The 19,279-nt window shown below is 40.8% G+C and overlaps 1 protein-coding gene across 4 annotated transcripts in view; it reads right to left on the bottom strand.

Moving 5' to 3' along the window:
• Positions 1-837: 837 nt before the first annotated feature.
• Positions 838-19,279, bottom strand: part of plppr2a (phospholipid phosphatase related 2a) — a 59,108-nt gene continuing 40,666 nt past the window's right edge. The window contains exons 4-8 of one of the 4 annotated variants that reach the window (XM_029437701.1): positions 9,848-9,968; positions 9,013-9,263; positions 8,314-8,490; positions 6,416-6,543; positions 838-4,935 (exon numbers count right to left, since the gene is read on the bottom strand). In XM_029437701.1, coding sequence (XP_029293561.1) covers positions 4,869-4,935; positions 6,416-6,543; positions 8,314-8,490; positions 9,013-9,263; positions 9,848-9,968 — 744 coding nt within the window. In that variant the 3' untranslated portion in view covers positions 838-4,868. Of the gene's footprint in view, positions 4,936-6,399; positions 6,544-8,313; positions 8,491-9,012; positions 9,264-9,847; positions 9,969-19,279 lie in introns of all 4 variants that reach the window. The other 3 variants (XM_029437700.1, XM_029437702.1, XM_029437699.1) reach the window with 3 other exon arrangements.

Below are 19,279 nucleotides of genomic sequence, written 5' to 3'. Positions count from 1 at the left end.
TCCATTCATGGGACATGAGACTGAGAAGCAGTTGAAAGCTCTAGAACAAAAACTAGTGAGCGGATCTTGAGTTTTGTATTTTTGCAGTATGTAAAGGGGGGGGGGGGGGGGGGGGGGGGCACTAAAGATCGAAGAAGCAGAGGCCGACATGGGAGCTTATCTGTGCTTCCCAGCTCAATATCCTGTCACATTAACGGGATCTTTCAAAGTGTTTTATGTTCTCACCAATGTTTGTCCATACAGGTTAAATGTTTAATGTATGTTTCCCTGGGTCAATATGTTGAAATCACACACAGCTTACAGTCTACTGATGTTAAACTCCTTAGTGTGTCTTCAAATGTACAGTTATATCTCCACAGTGGCTCAACAGATCTTTACTACTCAAACTGCATTAGAAACATCAACACCCCTTCATTTGTTTGCATTTTGAACTGCGACTGGCTCTTACCAAGCACTTCCAATGTTAGTTCATATCAAGAGACACACATGCCCTGGGAACATATATGATCCCAGGGTCAAGCTACAAACAACACTGGATCCTACAATTCCCACAATGCAATTTATTTTATCATGCAGATTTGGCAACATACTGTTTCAAAGTTCTCAATAACTAAATAAAGAAAGATTAATGACCGCCCTGAATTCTGATTGGCCAAATAATAAAAAGTATGATCAGTAATTGTAAAATGACCAACACACACATGCACGCACACACACACACACACTGTACACTTGTGTGTAATTACACAAGATGAACACCATCAACACAAAGTCACACCAAATGACTGTGTGAGAACTGCACCAAAACAAACAGCGCACACTGAAACAGACAGCTTCTCTTATTGCAATAACCATTTATTGTTCTCATCACACACATCTTTACAAAACACAGGGTTTGCTGCAACAGGATCAAAGGAAACATTTTTCTCCCCCAGAGTTGCAGATCTGAAGGAGACCGGTGCTTTCGTATTCACACGTCAGTCAACTGCAGCGTGTTTGTTCTTTGATTTAAAACACGAGTCACGGCAGACTTTACAGGAAAGCAAAGCTGTGGTGTTGACGGTTGAACCAGAGGAGAACATATTCTGACCTGAAGAGAATCTGACTTTCTGTTTTTTTCTTTTGGTGTTTGTATCTTATTTGAGTATTTCTTGTGCTAAAGCAGCGCTCACACAGTGAACACCGATTCACATACTGACTGCAGATGAGAAGCTCGCAAAACATACACACACATTTACAAGCTGTCCATGTAACGTACTTAATATTCTGTGTGCTCTGTTCATTTCCATTGAGGTTATTTTAAGGCATTTCTGCTTCATCGGGAAAGACTGGAGAGCAAAGAGGAAAAATACGATACAAAAGGATGTCATGCAGCAAAGGTCATGAGTCTGACTCAAATTCACAACTTTGCAGGTACGTGGTACGCAGGTACGTGGCCGGACTCTCTGAGCCGAACAGAATGTTACAGTTTAATGATGATAAGTCAAATTTGAAGATGCTCAGTTAATCTCTACTTCATCTTTCTGCTCAACTGAGCTCAACATACACGGGATACTATGTAAAAGTAATTCAGCACATTCCCTTGTGCTGCACATATAACCACATGGTTTATTTCCCTGTAGAAATATTAGAAACAATAACAACAAAGAACTTCCTGGCACATGGATAAATCCCAAAATTATACTTTTGTATCTATAAAATATGGATGTGATTGCAATTTCCCTTTTTTCTGTCCAGACACGTTTATGGTCTTGTGTCGGCTCAAGTCAAATCTGGGACAGTTTAGAATGGAAATATTGGACTTTGTTTATCACCAGCCACATATCTTCCAAACGTTGCGACACTAAAAGGGCATTTTCCAGGATAAAATGTACTTTGTTTGAGACCAATTTGTCAGATGTGTCTGTCTCGGCAAGAAAACCCGACAAAGCTGCGTCAAAATTTCAAGCTTACGTCAAACAACGTTGACGAACGCCCTAACTTATATTCATAATGCTAAATATGTCTGTTAGCTGTGTACATATCTAACGTTAGAACAATAAAATATAAATACTTCAGACCATGCCCACTTAGGAGACAGGAAGTTTATAGCATTTCATAACATTGGCGCCGCCAATAATGCACAATCTTTTTTTACAAAGCATTTTAGGTCAAGTCCACAAAGCAACATGGATATTAAAGGAGCATTAAGTGATTGTTTTAGTCAGTGGAAGAAGCACAATGACATGTGGCTAACACAAGTTGCTCATTTAGGCTATCTTGTACTGACTATCTTTCCAAATTTGGGACCAAACCACATAGGTTTTAGATTCAAATTCTTTGAACAAATCAATATTTTTATATTCATATGACAACGTGTAATGTGACATGAGCGTTTTAGCATCTTTCAGCTCATTGTTTTGGTTTAACTTAATTACTTGGTTTGGTTTCAAAGCTATCATCCACATTGTTTTCCAGCAGCCTTAAAAATACAATTTGAATGTTTTCTTAATGTCTTATGTTTAATATATTTCTCCTGTAAAGCACTTTGAATTGCCTTTTGTCTGAATAATGCAAAATGAATTAACATGCCTTCCTTGACTTTTACGTTTGGACTGGCTGTGTGCGCTAACATTAGGCCATGTCTGGAGACTTGCCAAGAAAAGAGGTCAAAAGTGATTCAGGTCTAATATTATTTATGCTCATATTCAAATTCAAAACACAGAGGACTTTGAGTTCATAACCTAATGAACACACAGTATGCTATTAACTGTGAGGAAACAACTCTCGCAGTCTGAACTTGGTCCAGTGGGCAAATACAGTTTTATTCAAAGAGTGAGTCATCTGGGTGTTTTCCAAGTGTTCCAGTGTTTGTTCAGAGTGGTTCAGCACCTTCATACACACTGTTCTCTATCATCAGAATACAGACAAGATTTCCCCCAATCTCTACACTGAGTGTTGTGTAAAAATCACACTCTCAATACAAAAGTTATGTACAATATCATACAAAGAAGTTTCAGTGTTACAAAGTGGTTGAAGGGAAAAAGGACGTAACAACTAGGTTCTGGGATATAAGTGTGATTGTGCATTTGTGTGCTTTTTAATATGTTTAAACATACGTGCGCTTTGTACTCTTCTGTGTGTGTGTGTGTGTGTGTGTGTGTGTGTGTGTGTGTGTGTGTGTGTGTGTGTGTGTGTGTGTGTGTGTGTGTGTGTCCAGCAGAGGGAAACATTTCACAGCACAGTGATGGTATTGTAGTCAAGACACCACAGAGAAAAGCTAAACAAAAGGTTGTTTAAAGATGTGTGGGGAGAAGAAGAGGAGGGAGAACAATACAAAACATGGATTTGAAGGAGTGTGCAAATCAAAATCAGCAAAACTGTCACGCCACATGGAGCGCTCATGGCAACCACATCATATATACACGCCAATAAATAAATCTGTTAATAAAATCTTAGAAATTAATCACAATAATTACATGACTCGACAAGATTGTAGCGAATCTTTTCAAGATTCGGCGAGAAAGAAATTCCATTTCAAGGTGACGTTGAAGAGCGAAATAAAACAAAACGAAAAGTCTGTTTGCATCACAGGAAGTGTTTTGTATGAAAGCTTCTTGTCTCAAAAGAATACAAAACTGAACAAATATTTACTCCAGAATGTGATGCACTTTATTTGGCTCACTGTTGAGCCACCTGCATTCGGGAGCTCGGCTTAGTCTTAGCAAATGTGTTTGCATTTCACATTAGTTTTTTTGGCGAAGCTGCAACCATCTGAGAGAAAGAAAAAATGTGAAGAAGAAAGCCAAGTGAAGATGTCTGTACTTTCATCCTGTCTGCTTTTGTTTGTTGCTTCTGCTGAGAGATACAAAGTGGATTCTTTGATCTGAGCAAATCTCATGCGGAGCTGACAACGGCACTGCTACTCATACTGCTACGTGCTTGTGTGTGTGTGTGTGTGTGTGTGTGTGTGTGTGTGTGTGTGTGCGTGTGTGTGTGCGTGTGTGTGTGTGTGTGTGTGTGTGTGTGTAAGGCTTGCTAAAAGGATGTTTTGTCTGGTAAATTTCAGCAGCACACGTGCCCTTCAGCAGGTTTCTTTGGTCCAACATGGCAACCTCCTGACAGCATACAGTGAGTTCACCGTCACGTTTTGCCGCCTTTAAACAGGCGAAAACTCACCGTTGTTAAACGAAGAAATCAAAGCAATGGACATTCTCAGTGGTCACAGTTTGATGTGTTTTTCCTTACAGAAGCACGCCACTGAAGATGAAAGTGAGCTTCCCATGATGGAGTTTATACAAAAAAAGTTACAACCAAAGTCAGAATTAAAAATGAAAAAGAAAGAAGTACCTGACTCTGTACTGAATGTTCAGCTCTTTACTTGTCCAGCAAAGAGAAAGTATTTGAAGAGTTTGCCTATCGGTTCCCCGGGGGTTGAGAGGTCATCAGGGTGGTGTGTGTGTGTGTATGTGTGTGTGCTGTATCAAGGAGAGGTCTAGACCTGCGTGGAGTAGGAGCGGTGCAGCGTTGCATACCGCCCAGCCGGATGGGCGGCGCATTGCGGCGAGTGCTGCTCCGACTGGTCTAGACTTCGCTGGAAATGGAGCGAGACGGTATGAGGACATCGGGGGTGGCGGGGAACCGATAGGGCTGATGGTCATGTGATCTCGGTGAATGGAGATCCCCGCGGAGTCTGCAGGGGAAAGAGAGGAGTGAGAAAGAGAGAGGATGGGGCAGAGAGAAGGCGAGGGAGAGAGAAAAGTGAAGAAAAGAAAAATCAAGAGAAATGCACGAGATGAAGGGCGAGTAAGAGGAGAAATCAGGTGCAACCGAGCAAAAAACAGAAATAAGGCAACGGATGACGGAGATAGTGAGGAGTGACAAAAGATTTAAAGTTGGTTAGAATGGTTGGACGTAGGTGTTGTAAGGTGGGGAGGAAGAGGAGAGTGCAGGATACTGGAGGAAAGTGAGGGACAAGGGAGCAGATTGAGAGGAGAGAGGCAGGATGGGAGACAGAGGAAAAGAGGCAGTCAGGTGAGGGTTAGTGACGGAGACAGACCACAGAGGACGCAAGACATTTTCCATAAATACTTGAGCGTGGACTCGCGCTAGACTGCTGCTCCACCCGAGATAATTGGTGCGTTCCAATACCAATACTATCATCCTATTTAGTATGCCAGATTTTTAGTATGTCCTAATACATATGCTATTCGGCCAATATTTCTGGCCCACAATACTTTGCGCAGCGGATATATGAGCAAGAGGGTCGAAGTTCAAGGTGCAATGGTATGACAAAGTAGAGGAGGGACCAAGTCATTGTTTTTCAATTGACAAGTAAGTCTCAAGTCGGTGCACTCAGGTTAAAACTTTGAAAGCCTAAACTTTGAGTTTCAAGTCATAATGCACTCTTTATCAAATGTGATGCCATTTTCAAGCACGCACCTTTTGCATACTGCAATTTGTGTTTCGATGACCATCGCGTAGTTCTTGTACGCATACGAAATTATCGTTGATATTATTTTCTCCAACTGGCGCTCAGTAACGTAAAGTTAGGTTTTCATAGTTCTCTCCTGCAACTTGATTGGATGCTGGTGGATCTGGGGAATTGAGTGTGGAGTTGCTGGGAATCAACAGTGTTAACGTTAGTTGATTCAGGAAATGAAGGGAAGTCATGTTTTAATCTTTGGGCTTTCGGGAAGTTTTTAAGTTTCTTCAAGTCAAAAGGCACAAGTCGAAGCGAAGTCACGAGTCATTGGTGTTAAAGTGCAAGTCGAGTCTAAAGTCGTCAAGTTTGTGACTCGGACTCATCAAGTCATGGGACCAAACCTTTGCGAGGGAGTTTGTCCCAATTGTATGCATACTGCATGCAACAGTACGTACTTTGTAAGGGCAGTTGCAGTACATACTAAAAGTAAGAAGTATTTGGAACGGAGCCCCTATCTTTAGAAAAGCACTGTTGAACTGCTGAGTAGACCTTCAGCTGAACTCCTCCAGCTAAATGCTTTACATTAAATCAGAATGGTAAATTACACCTCCAGTGTGTCAGCCAAACTGCTGACTCACCGAAAAGAGATAAGTGACTCTCTAAATCCCTGATAAGAAGGAAAAATGCAAACATTCACACTGGAATTTGTTCCCTCTTCTGGTTGAAATAAAACTGCGGCTCATTTCACACCGGTAGAACAAATCTCAGCTGCGTTCTTATCAGCCTACAAGCAGGCTTAGAGATTTAAAGGATTCACTTGGATGTTTTTGTTGGTACGGAGGGTGCATGTGGTGTTTGGAGCATGCATGTGTGGGGATTTGTTCTTTTCTTGAGGAAAGAGGAGGTCAAAGGATTCAGGTAAGAGACAAGGGGTGTGTATCTCATCCCCTCTTTTGTGAGCGCAGGCGTGCCTCGCACCCACCCCCGCCCCTTACCTGAGGGCCACTTAACTTTTCGAGTGGACTCTCCACACAGGGCAGCGTCACCATTGGCATGCCCAGCATGGACTCGGGGCGTTGGGGTCGTAGTACAGGAGGACTCGGCAGCATCTGCTGGAAATTGTTTATCACACAAGTTACCTGGAGATAGAGGACAGGTTAGGGTTAGAGAGAAGAATGAAAAGTATGACAACAACCGACCCTACGCTAAACCCTGCCACCCACTGTGATAGTCCGATCATAGGTCAACAAACGTAACTAGGCACAACATGCGTGTCAAGCTTTGGATTTCTTCACATGTCAAAAGCATGAGGCTCTTTTAGGGACAAACTGGTATCTCAAGAGTTTGGAAGCCGGTTTCTTTTATTTTAGCCTAGAAGAAACAAACACAAGCCTGATTCATAAGGTACTACCTACTGCAGGGCTATTCAACTTCATTAGCAAGTGGGCCGAATAGGAAAATCACTGGGGGTTTGTGGGCCACACAATACTTTGTCAATGAATCACTACAAATAACTCTTACTTACAGTAGTGTTAATAGTTACTAATACATGAAGTTAACTAGTCACGTGCATCCCCTTTTTTCACTTGTATCACCTTAATTCATTACAGAAAGCAACCAGTCCATTCAACACAGTAGGAAAGCTATGGCTACAAGGCTTCACAAAAAAGTGCAAAATGTTGCATCTTGAAAACCAAGGAGACAAGAGTTGTTTCCCAACAGGTCCATGTCCACTAATGTAGAAAGAAAGATGAATATAATAAAACAGTATTCACCACATTACCAGTAAGTAGCACTGTTTATAATATCCTCAACACTTCCAATCATACATAAGGTGCTTTGAAAACAAGTCCATATCCATAAAATGAAATACTAAATGCAAATAGAACATAGTAAAACAGTAGCATCAGACTCACAATAACATACATATCTTATACATGTTTACAATTTAACAGTAAGTAGGCTTGTTTGAATCATAAAGCAGATGTGTCTTTGCATTTACACTAAGAATGCATCACATTAAGTCAGGTGATGTACTCCTATAGAACTACAAACATATCAAACTTCTGTCATGTTGAGCCTGTTTGAGTTTCAGTTTCAGAGTCAGTGAGAGAAATGACACTTTTGAGGGTTTTTTTTATATTCAGAACTCAGTTTTCACATTGAACAGGTGCTATTTTATTAAATGATATGTATCTTGTTTATGTGCACGTTTCCGTGTTTACTGTGTTACTTTGCGCATTCTGTCCTGTGCTTCGCGGGGCTCAGTCAGTCAGACACAGCGGAGGAGAGGAGAGGACTAACACAAAGCAGGGCTGCTATCGTGGCTCTCTTGTTCCGTGCAAAAGCGACCCAAAGCCACTTGACTCCGTTAAATGAGGCTTACGGTCCCTGTACCACGGGACATCTGGCAGAAAATGAGCCGTGACTTGACTTGTAGTGCCTCTTCAAGTTGTATTTTTTCATCACGGAAATACATTTGTTGCACGATGAACACACCAGTTTATTACTTGTTGGGCTGGCAAAGTAAATCAATATGTGTCCGTCCATTCGCTCTGGAAGTGACGATTTTCAGAATCAACTCTTTGGCTTGGAGAGAGACATCTCTAAGCGTGTTGTTTGATGGTAAAATCTGCTAGCGACAGGTGTCATTTCAGCCAAATAATTCCAGGTCGACCCACTGTTAAAAATGACCAAGAATTGCGAGTGGTAAATCTGACACAGCAAACTACATTTGTGGTGTGAGAAAGGAAAGCTCCTCAGACATTACAAGGCTCCCTTCTTTGGACATTTTACAACTGTTTTCATAGGTTGAGTAGTAGTTTTTGTGACGTAAACATAAACCCGTCTTCATGTGTAAAATATGTAAAGGAAACACTCAAAACATGTCTTTCTTTCTAGTCTCTCACCAGAAACACAGCGATGGCGCCCCCGGTGAAGAATCCTGCCAGGACGTCGGCCCAGTGGTTGCGGTACTCAGCCACTCTGACCACGCCCACTAGCAAGGCCAGGCAGAAGAGGGTGAGGCTGATGGTGGGCTTGGTCAACCGCGTGCCTTTGGTCTTGAACACCAGTGTCACGTACATCTGCAGAGAGACATAAAGGAGGGTACAACAAACAACGGACAAATAGAACACACACAATGTATGCATTATTACAACCTGCTCAGTTTTTTTTAAATATGGCAAAGATGTGTTCGGACTGTACACGAATGGAATTTAAAAAGGCAGTGAAATGTAAATTAAGTATATGCAAAGATGAGGGTGGTCGCAGACATGTACTTGATCTAGTTGGCACTAATTAAGACCACTTAGTCCACTTTGACCCAATAAAAACTTCACTTCCCTTTTTCTCCCTTTAAAAGCAAAATTCTTAATTTTGGAAAATACTTTAATTCGCTTATTATGAGATGATCAATACTACACTCTGTGTGACAAATATGACAACAAAACATTTGACAACGTTTTTTGCAGGCATGTCTTTATCATAAGCTAACTAACTGTAACACATCAGTACAGTATTGTCCTGTTTAATTGAGTGAGCAAGGTTTTAACTCAGCATACGTTAACAGAAGCACAAAGTATCGCCTCCAGCAAGCTGCAACCTACCACTGTGTACACTGCAGAGTAGATGCTGAGCGCTGCGTCCTTGGACGGGAAAGATTTCCGCGCAGACATGACAACCAACGGGTTGCCCGTGCAGGCACGGCGCTCTGCGATGTACTGCATGGTGGACTGGCATCCTAACGCTGTGTAGTTTGGTCGGCAGGCAGACAGGAAGTGAGGTGTCTGGTTTCCTGTCACCACCTGGCCAGCATTGACAAAGATGGTGGTGGTGAACAGGCCGAAGGCATAGACACCTGGGTAGGAGAAGAATATGAAGAAGAGTTGGGGTGGGGTTGTACAATTTGTGGAAAAGGCGAAACAGAAGTGGTATAAAACAAAAAAATAAGAACAAAGTTAAAGAAGTATGAGAAGATGAAGAAAAGCACATTAGCTGTTTAAACGATTTCAACACGCGTTACAGTATGAGATATAAGGGGTGATAATAAGTTTGTCTTCCTAAAATAGCCCCAACACATTATTATCAGCTGAGGTGTGAAATTGCAACAATAAGCCTCCACCTCAGCTGATTCAGCTCAAGATGCAAATTTGTAGGCTGCTTATTATTCACAAGTGTCTTGCTGCCATGATCCTGAATATCTTACCTCAAAGATTATATCGCAGTTCATCATCCAATTAACAGCTCCATGCACGAGCTGTGGTTGACAAACTCTCAAGTGTAGCAGGTCAGGTTCTTACAAGTCAACCTTTTCTTTTAGGTTGTTTTGATCTTTTTGATTTGGTATGTTTCTGCCAAAACCGCACACCTCGGCACAGAAAATATCCTTTCACAGGCCTGTAAAGAGCAGAGGGGCTGTGTAATGCAAAACGGCGTGTTCACCTAGGAAGCGTATTATGCGTCTCAGTAGGGGGTTGAAGTAGCAGCAGTCTGCGGTGACAATGGTCTTCTCCTGTGTTCCCTCTGCCTTGGTGAAGAATGCACACAGCTCTCCAACAAGAATCTGTGCACACAAAGAAAACACAGAACTGGTGCTTAAAAACCTGAAATGGAATTTTAGTGTCACATTTTTGACGTACACACAAAACACATGGTACATCTGGTACAATGAAGTTATTGTACTATTTTATTGCGGTCATGCTCCCATACACCACTGCAACAACACTCAACCACACCCTTACACACAGAGAGGTCAAATGTCAAGGTAGGCTCCAGCACAGGTACCGATGAAGCTACTGGATATTCAGTGATTTGATTAATGAAACCGTACATGAATAAAAGTGTGTTGAAGGTCCCAGCTGCTTATCCTATCTTCACAGGATTTTATAGAATATTTTTGGTATATGCATGGCTAAAAATGGTGGGATGGGAATGTCATGAAATTTGGTGAAAACTATCATTGCTCCCTAATGGTGAATTATAATTTAGCTCAAAGCACCATTGTGCCTACGCACAAAGAGCTGCTAGCACTGCTGTAGACACAGTCTTGTTTGCTAATCCTAAATGGTGCATTACATTATAAATACATTGCAGATCTTTAAAGTATATTATTAATAACGGCACAGGCAGAAATAATTAGCACTGAAATTAAGCAGACGCTGGAACCAATCATATATTCAAAATAAATAAGTAAACAGATTATATACAAGGGGCAACCATTTACAGTCTAAGAGGCCTAAACCTGCATTATTTCTCATGGCCAGCAGGGGGTGAATTAGATTGTATAGAAGTCTATAAGAAAATGACCCTACTTCTCACTTGATTTATTACCTTAATTTAGTTTATTAAACATTTTCCTAATGAGTTTATGGTCTCAATTGCTAATTTCAAGTCTTCAAAACAGCATGACATTCATTTAGTAAATTATGGTCTCATTAGAGTAAAATAGACGATAAAGCAGGGAATGCTTTAGGGCGTGGCAACCTTGGGATTGACAGGTCGCTTTTTACGCTTGCCAAAAAGATCATCCCAATTAATAACCACAGTTAACGTGAATTATGGATGCATCTTGCTAACCAAGCTAGCTCAAAAGCCCTTGCGTTAGCTGGTAAGTTAACTGGCCTCGCTCTTCCTCAGCTCCAAATGTGCTCACTTCTGGCTCCAAAAAACCAAGATGGTGTCGGCCAAAATGCCAGTAGCTACTGGAGGCTTCAAAATGGTGATCCACAAACCAATGAGTGACGTCACAGTGACTGCGTCCAATTTGTATATACATTCTATGATTATATACTATAACGTATTTACCACAGGTAGCTCACAGACAATAAACTCAGAGTTTCAAGTTTTAACATTTTACAGCTCTTCACAGAGGAGTTATTTGACCGTGATGATAAAAGTCGAGCCGGACTGACCCTGTGCTGCTCAGAGTTCTTAGCATTACTAATGATGTCAGAGCTCACAGTGCAAATGAATCTAATTAGTCTTAATCATCATCAGTTTTATTAAGCATGCGCTCCCTGGTTGCTCACATAGAGACATAGTTGTAAAGTCACTGCAGTCTGCAAAGTTTCTGTGATCAAAAACAGCAGCCATTGTTGTCGTGCTCGCCAATGAGGGTGGCTGCATGTATGTATCTCTTTGAGAGGAGCATCAGACTTGTGGGAGGGGGTTTTTGCCAGGTGATTGTGCTTCATTTACTCCCTGTGAGTCTGAACAGCGGTGCCTCTTCAGACTGACGGTCCCTTAATGGACTGCAACTGTGAGACTCATCTACACGAGAGCCTACAGCACTCAAAGACCCTGGCACAGGCAAAGATTTAGCTCCCTCATGAATAACTATCTATGACAGAAATATGCTTAATCTTAAATCATCCTGACAGTTTCCATGCTCTGCTGTGACACCAGAGGGACCCACTTTAACGTTGACCGTGTTCCACAAAACCCATAAACCTTGTTCTTCCTCTTTCCATATTTGACATAATCCCTCATTTATCCCCGTCAGTGACAATGTGTGAAGCGTTGCTTTGTGTGGAGGAGAAGCAGGAAGAAGTGGAAGAAAGAGAACCAGAGAAAGAAAGACGTGCGGAGAGAGACAAAGAGATAAAAATCATCATGTTTCAGTCAAGTCTCATGCTTCTGAGCTTTTTCAAGTGGGTCCAACATAGTCAAATGTGTTAATAGCTTGCAGAGGCCCAGTCAGTGCAGCAGTGCTGTGAAGTGCGTGCCCAGCTGAGTGCTTTCTTCCATTAGTGAAACGCAACCCTACTGGGTGTTCCATGGCAACCCACGAAACACTAATACGAACATGAAATCAAAGCTAAGGGGGTTTAATCAGTAACTTCAAATCAGAGATGTTGGTGCACCGTCACAGTGCGGACAACCATTTTTGGGCTAATTAAAGACAGCATAGAGGCGGTTTCCATGGGGACAGCCCGACTGAGCAGGGTTTGAGTATGTGCGTACCACAAAATGTGCGATGATGGTAGTGTGCTGCCACTCATGAACACTTTGCAGCGGGCAAAGCTGGAAAGCAAAGGCTGTTGGGCTGTTTGGAAGCATACTACGCCCCTTTTGTCCATTACTGTTATTCAATGTGATGATAATTCTGTGAATCTTTGATCGGCCTCTAAAGTTCGTCAGTCTAAAAGTTCCCCACAGCTTTCAAAACCAACACACCCGTCAACACACCCGTCAATACCACTTCTACAGTTTCAGTTTCAGCTTCTCCTGATCTGAATCGACGGTCTAAGGACACAAACTGTCGTATGCTATCCAGAGTGTAATCCCCTGAGGGAAATCTGTGATTTGTGATATTGGGCTGTAAATAAAATGTACTCAAAGTTAGAGAATCTTTTTGTGAAACTTGTTGCTAATTGGGTTTGTTTAGCAATAGTTTGACATGTTGAGAAATATGCTTGTTTACTTTCTTGCTGAGAGTTAGATGATAATATAGATAACCCTCTCATGTCTGTCCTTTAAATATGAAGCTTTTACAACAATCAAGATACAGGACCCTATCTTACAGCGGCGCACAGCGCAACTGTCATTGCCAGTTTCGGACTGATGCTGTTGTCATTTTCTAAATACGACCCCTTTGCCCCTTATCCATTATTTTTGCCCAGATTGTTCTCTGCTTAACAAGCAGAAGTGGAGTTGGAGATGCTCTAAATGCACTTTGGACCATGTGCTATAGAGTTTTTATGTAAGTCCCCTAATGTGCGAGATAGTGAGATTTAGAGATGCTGGCACATTTTGTTACTTTATGGACGGAGCCAGGCGAGCTTTTTCCCCCTAATTCTAATCTTTGAGGCTCTGAGGGGATGAAGATCAAATGACACTGCACATAAAACTGCATGTTTATCGTAAACAAGAAAGAGAGTTATATCAATCTCATCTAATTCGTGGCAAGAAAGAGAATCAGCCAGTTCCCAAAATGGCAAACTATTTATTTCCTTTGTGAATATTACAGAGTGACACAGCTACGTCATCTTAGTGACACAGCTACGTCATCTTAGTGACACAGCTACGTCATCTTAGTGGCACAGCTACGTCATCTTAGTGGCACAGCTACGTCATCTTAGTGACACAGCAACGTCATCTTAGTGGCACAGCTACGTCATCTTAGTGGCACAGCTGTCTTTAAAAGCACCCACAGATTGAATAACTAATATGAAAAGAATGCTGGGTGTGGTTGAAGTGGACGCATCTTGGTTTGCAACAAGAATCCATCATGTAATTGTCTTTACATTAGAAAAAAAGAACAATTTAGGTTTTTATCACAAATGCAATGCATGCTGTGAAGTACACTCTATTATTACAATAAACTGGATATATATATATTTTTTTTTAAATAACTTAATTTGATGCGTTACATAAAAAGTAATTTAATCAATTCATCAATCCAAGTTACAAGACTGATTATAGTGAATGGGTCATTTAAATGCACCTGCTTTGAAACTGACAAATCTATCCACTGATTCAACGATAACAAGCGAGTTGATTCAACATAATCGATGCTGATATTTAAAATCTAAACGAGTGTCTCACATAGTAAACATGAGTCTGTTTCCATTTATCAACCACACAACACAAGTTAATAGAACTTTGTCACTCTGTGTTGAATCACAGCTAAAAGGTTATTACACTTCGCTCACTTGAGTTAAAGCAAAAGACTGACTGAGTTTTATTAATTTAAATGATATTTTCATAACAATCTGCAGTAACATTACCCCCCCCCCCCCCCACGATCCCTTCTGAAACCGAACCTGTGCCGTTAGAGATAAGAGCAGGAGAGTCTGTGAGAGTGAACGAGTGAGAGTATGAGAATACAATCGGAAAGTTGAAGAGCAAAGAAAGAAAGAGAGGAACAGTATGAGGAAGAAAGATCAGTGATGGGGTTGGGGGGTAATACTGCAGGAATTAATTATTCATGCTTGGATGATATTCATTTGAATCATGTAGTGCATTATTTCAACCAACATTCCTAAATTATCTCTCTGCACTGCAGTGTCTCCCGCTCCCTGCCTCTGCCGAGGACTCAGAGTTAAATATGACGAGGTTGTCGCTGCGGTTTAGGGACGAGCGGATTATAGTTCCTATAAATTAAACTGCTCCTCCAGTCTACAGTCTGACAAAGCAGAATGAAGTCCAGGATGATATCTAGAAATAGCAGGATGAGCTTCAAGATTTGAAAAACACAAACAATTGTGTAATCATGTATTACATGCGTACTCGCGTGCATGATTTAGGAGCAGAACAAGAGAAATGAGTGAAGGACTGAAATATTAATACACACATGAGACCTGATTAACTCTGCGTGCTTGCACAAACAACGTCACAAGTATATTTTCGTCCGCACAAGGAAGCTGGAGGATTGTGCTCTGTGTGTGTAAGTAATCAGATCTCGATTTGTGTCAGTGGGTATTAGTCAAATGTGAGAGTGCATTCAGAGTGGCCCTTTCTATGAGGATGTGTCAATTAGAAGACAACGAAGGGGGTTGTTTCACTCACAGCGTTGAGATGAATGAACAGGATAGTGGAGATGACAGAGGAGCAGTGGGAGTCAGGGAATAAAGAGAGCAAGAATGACTGGAGGAACACTATTAAAGAAGAAGATTTTATATTTATATATTTATTTAATGTATAAATCAGTAGATATGCAAATTCAGAAGCTGGGGGAAGAAAGGCAGGAGGAGATGCTCGTTCTCTACGACTATGTTCTCAACGAGCTCTTTTAAAGTTAGTCGTGAATGTGTACGATTTAATTACTGCGTAAAAGCAGCTTCACTAGAGTGTTTCCTGTACATTAAAGCCACGAAGCAGAAGACAAACAGGCCGCTGTGCCATCATCGTGTGTAATGATGTCAATAAAACCGCAAGGACAAATGTAGCATCTCGGAATAAGCCTGAACGATGGCACTGCAGCAGAGCCGCGAGATGCAGATTGCTTCCATTAGTTTCCCCTCCTTGCAAATAGCAACTGACTCTGTTCAGGCCGCATTAGTGATAAAATAAAGTGGCAAACAAATTAGAAGATGACAGAAACATCGAAACAAATAGAAATATAATGTATGCTTGACTCTGCCCTTACAAAAAATGTACCAAAGCTGCTAAAAACACAACTACCCAATGGAGTACCACTACACGATTGTGGTTTCAACATGTTTATATAGCTTAACATATCTTTATTAATAACAATAATAACACTAATCATTTTATTTATATAGCACCTGTCATATACACAAGTTGCAATAACGCATTAGAAAAAGAATACAAAAAATAATAAGTTCATAAGTTCCTAATGAAAAGAGCAAATATGGAAAGTAGAACAAGATAAAAACAAACTAGATTAACTAAAGCCCTGCTTGTCTTCAGCTGATTCTTTAAAAATGTCAGAGCTTGCATATCTAATGCAACTGGGCAGAGTGTTGTATAGTCCTGGAGTGTAGAAGCTCAAAGCACTTCCTCCACTCGCTTAGTGGGCTACTGTGGGAACACTTAAAATACCAGCATCAGAGCACCAAAGCGGCTCTTGTTGGTTGATAAATTGTCTGGAATGTAAGAAGGTGCTATATAATTAAGGGCTTTGTGTGTGAGTAACGGGACCTTAAAATCTATTTCTAAAATGAATGGGGAGCCAGTCTATGCTAAAGCAGGAGTAATGTGTTAGTCTTTGTTTAAAGTCTGGCAGCGTCCTGATTGGTTAAGTCCGGCCTAACTTTGGCATCATTTCTCAGGTGGTCCTGGCAGCACTATTTATGTTTTACCCATTGTTTTATCAAGGCCAAACAGGCAGTCAGAAGCAACAAGGGCATTTGGTAGTTGGCTCAACAGAAATGTAACATTGTGTTTCATCTGACTAGCTATGGAAATGTGTCTTGAACTCGTTGATGATGTAACCTAATAGAAGCACATATAAGGAAAACAACAGGGGACCAAGACAGCTTCCTTGTGCAATACCAAAGAACTTCAGATACGTAATCATTCATGATTTTTTACCAGATATGTAAGATTGAAACCAATAAGTTAGTCCTTTGTTATGTATGGCCGACAATTCATAGTTTACCGACATGATTTGACTATGTGAAGAAGAAATGTCCTAGCCTCGAATCGTACTGACCGTGTCTGAGGGTAAAAGTCATTATCTGTTCCAAAAGGCCACACTCAAAGGTGGAGTGAAAAGCCTGCCACTGTGTAATGAGTAATAAACCTTAAAGGGCAAGAAAAGTCATCACTCATAAGTAAATTATTTAGCAGTCATGAGAGTCTTTCTTTGGCATCTAATTAAACAAAAGCACCCTGCAGCTCTTGTATTGTACAGACCAACTGCGGGACAATTTCTGTGAAGTGCAGCTCTGCAGCCATAAGACGTAATGCTTCTGACAAGATTGAGACGGTTATTCATGTGTAAAGTACAGAGAGATGCCTCGCTGTCACTATTATCCATTATCTGTTATCATCTACAGCGACCTCAATCTCCGCAAAGCAGCGCTTATATGAGGTCTGGGCTAATGGATGATAGGGACGGCACGGCACCTGTCTGAGTTCAACAGGATCACCATCACCTTTACTCACATGTGCTTTTCACCAGGATTTTGCCTGCATGGAATGGATGCTAACAGGAGACGTGATGAAGAAAGACGACTGAGAAAAGAACACGATCTCGGTGGATAAATGCAAACACAGATGCATTCACAAGGGCACTTCACACAGGTCTTACTGCATCTACTAAAAGGGAGGCGTGTGCAAAAGCTTACACATGCACACAGATAACAATGTCACATGGAAGCACAGCGATGCCCTCGTTGAGCAAAGTGTGATTGCACATCGTAATCCATTTTTAGCCTGCTGAGGATCTGTGCTGGCGCCCAAACATTTGTTTGCAGTATTACAATAGTCTTAGGAGTATAGATTTATTCCATCATACAGAAGCAAAACCTCTTCATCATTGTATTGCAACACCTCTAATCACTCTCTTTTCTGCATTCACCTTTATTTAGTTCTTTCCACTATTTTTATCCTGTCCAATTGTACGCCCCCCCTTTTCCAGAGCTGCTCTGTTACATCCCTTAAAAAGCTGCTTCAATTGAACTGCAAGCGGTTTAATGTCTCACCGTGTATCTATCATTCCGTTTTTTATGTTATTGTGTGCGTGTTACACAAAATAGCTTTATGTAAAGTTTTTACATTTACATTTTTACACTGTATATATATATATACTGTTTATATATATATATATATATATATATATATATATATATATATATATATATATATATATATATATACATCCAGATGCTCAGGGATTTTTTGCCACTAGTTGAAAAAGAGAAAAAAGAAAGATAGTATCAGTTTAAAATGCAACTATCATTCCTTTTGTGTTGAGTTCAATGTTAAATAAAATAATGTTGGTAAAATCGTTATTTTAATTTAATAAGCAATTTGTTGTATTTTAGAAGTATACTGAAAGCAGCAGAAATGCAGAACTGAGTAGACTTTAATATCTGTTTTGCATAATTTTCGCAATATTCATCAACATTAACGCATATCGCATATTCTCCTCATATTGTGCAGCCTTAGTGTACTATTGATCTGTGTGCGCCCGATTGTTGGATTAAGATTGAAGTTTATTTGTATGGATCAAATAAACTCAAAAACTTAATTAAATGTGGTTCCATCCAGTTTTTGATATCACTTATGGTCGTAATTATTTCAGCAATAGCCAGTCAATTTATTTAAATTCTTTAATTATATATCGTAGATTATATTGTTGGTGGCGGAGTCCGCCTTCTGCGCTGGATTCCTCAGACACACAACAGTGATGCATGTATGTAATAAAGCATCACTGTTGATAGTTGTTTTAACCCTTCACCCGCACACAGACATATCAGAGTTGTGTTACTGCTAATGCTAACAACACAGTTAATTCTGCTGCAGCTTCACATTTAAAGCATTTAAATGCTGAAACATGGGATGGCTTTTATTATGTAGTAACATTGTTCATCAAAAATGTGTCCACAAAATAAGAAAACACAATTTAATTTATTCAAATATCAAGTCTGACATTGTCTTGAGTGACTGCAGATTGTAAAGATGACCATATGCTCTGATAAAACCACTAAGACTAAAAATACTGTGCGAGCCAAATGCAAGGATGTAAGAATAGAGGGTGGTGGGCTGAGACCCACCCCTGTTGTGAATGCCGATTGGGTACTGGCACTCGTCAGAGATTTCTGAGGTGTTGGCAGTCCATCAGCCACGCCGGACCCCTGAGGTGTATCTCCTGTCTGCCTGACTGAAAAATGGATCAAAGCTAAGAAGCAGAAATGACAAACACTGTTCCGTCTAATCTCATTTCACAGGAATGGGTGAATTTTGCCAAAACCACAAGATATAGGCAGTAGGAAGGCATTCTCTCTCTCTTTTTCTCTCTCTCTCTCTCTCTCTCTCTCTCTCTCTCTCTCTCTCTCTCTCTCTCTCTCTCTCTCTCTCTCTCTCTCTCTCTCTCTCTCTCTCTCTCTCTCTCTCTGTTCACTGTGTTGCCAATGAGGCTGATACAACACCTGCCTCAGGCCCACCAAGAAAATGGTACGTGGAGCAGGCAGCTCATTTTTTATATATATATTGTTACTGAAAATGTACGGCATAAGCTAACTTCATATCCTTTCTTCTCTTTTAGACAAAATCCAGCTGGAGCTGTACGCTCTGCCATTTCTCCACCGTAACATTCTTCTACCTGCTAGAACACGGGAGTTGCTGATCTGCAGCTGCTTCGATCAGTAACTTTGTGTTATTGGTGACTTTGGTGTTTTAAAGGGTCAGTTTGGATTCACCAAAGTTACACAATAACAAACTAAATAACCAAATCGATGTCCT

This window comes from Cottoperca gobio, chromosome 8 (genome assembly GCF_900634415.1).
Source record: "Cottoperca gobio chromosome 8, fCotGob3.1, whole genome shotgun sequence".
Taxonomy (NCBI): Eukaryota; Metazoa; Chordata; class Actinopteri; order Perciformes; family Bovichtidae; genus Cottoperca; species Cottoperca gobio.
This window is presented reverse-complemented; position numbering and strand designations above follow the sequence as displayed.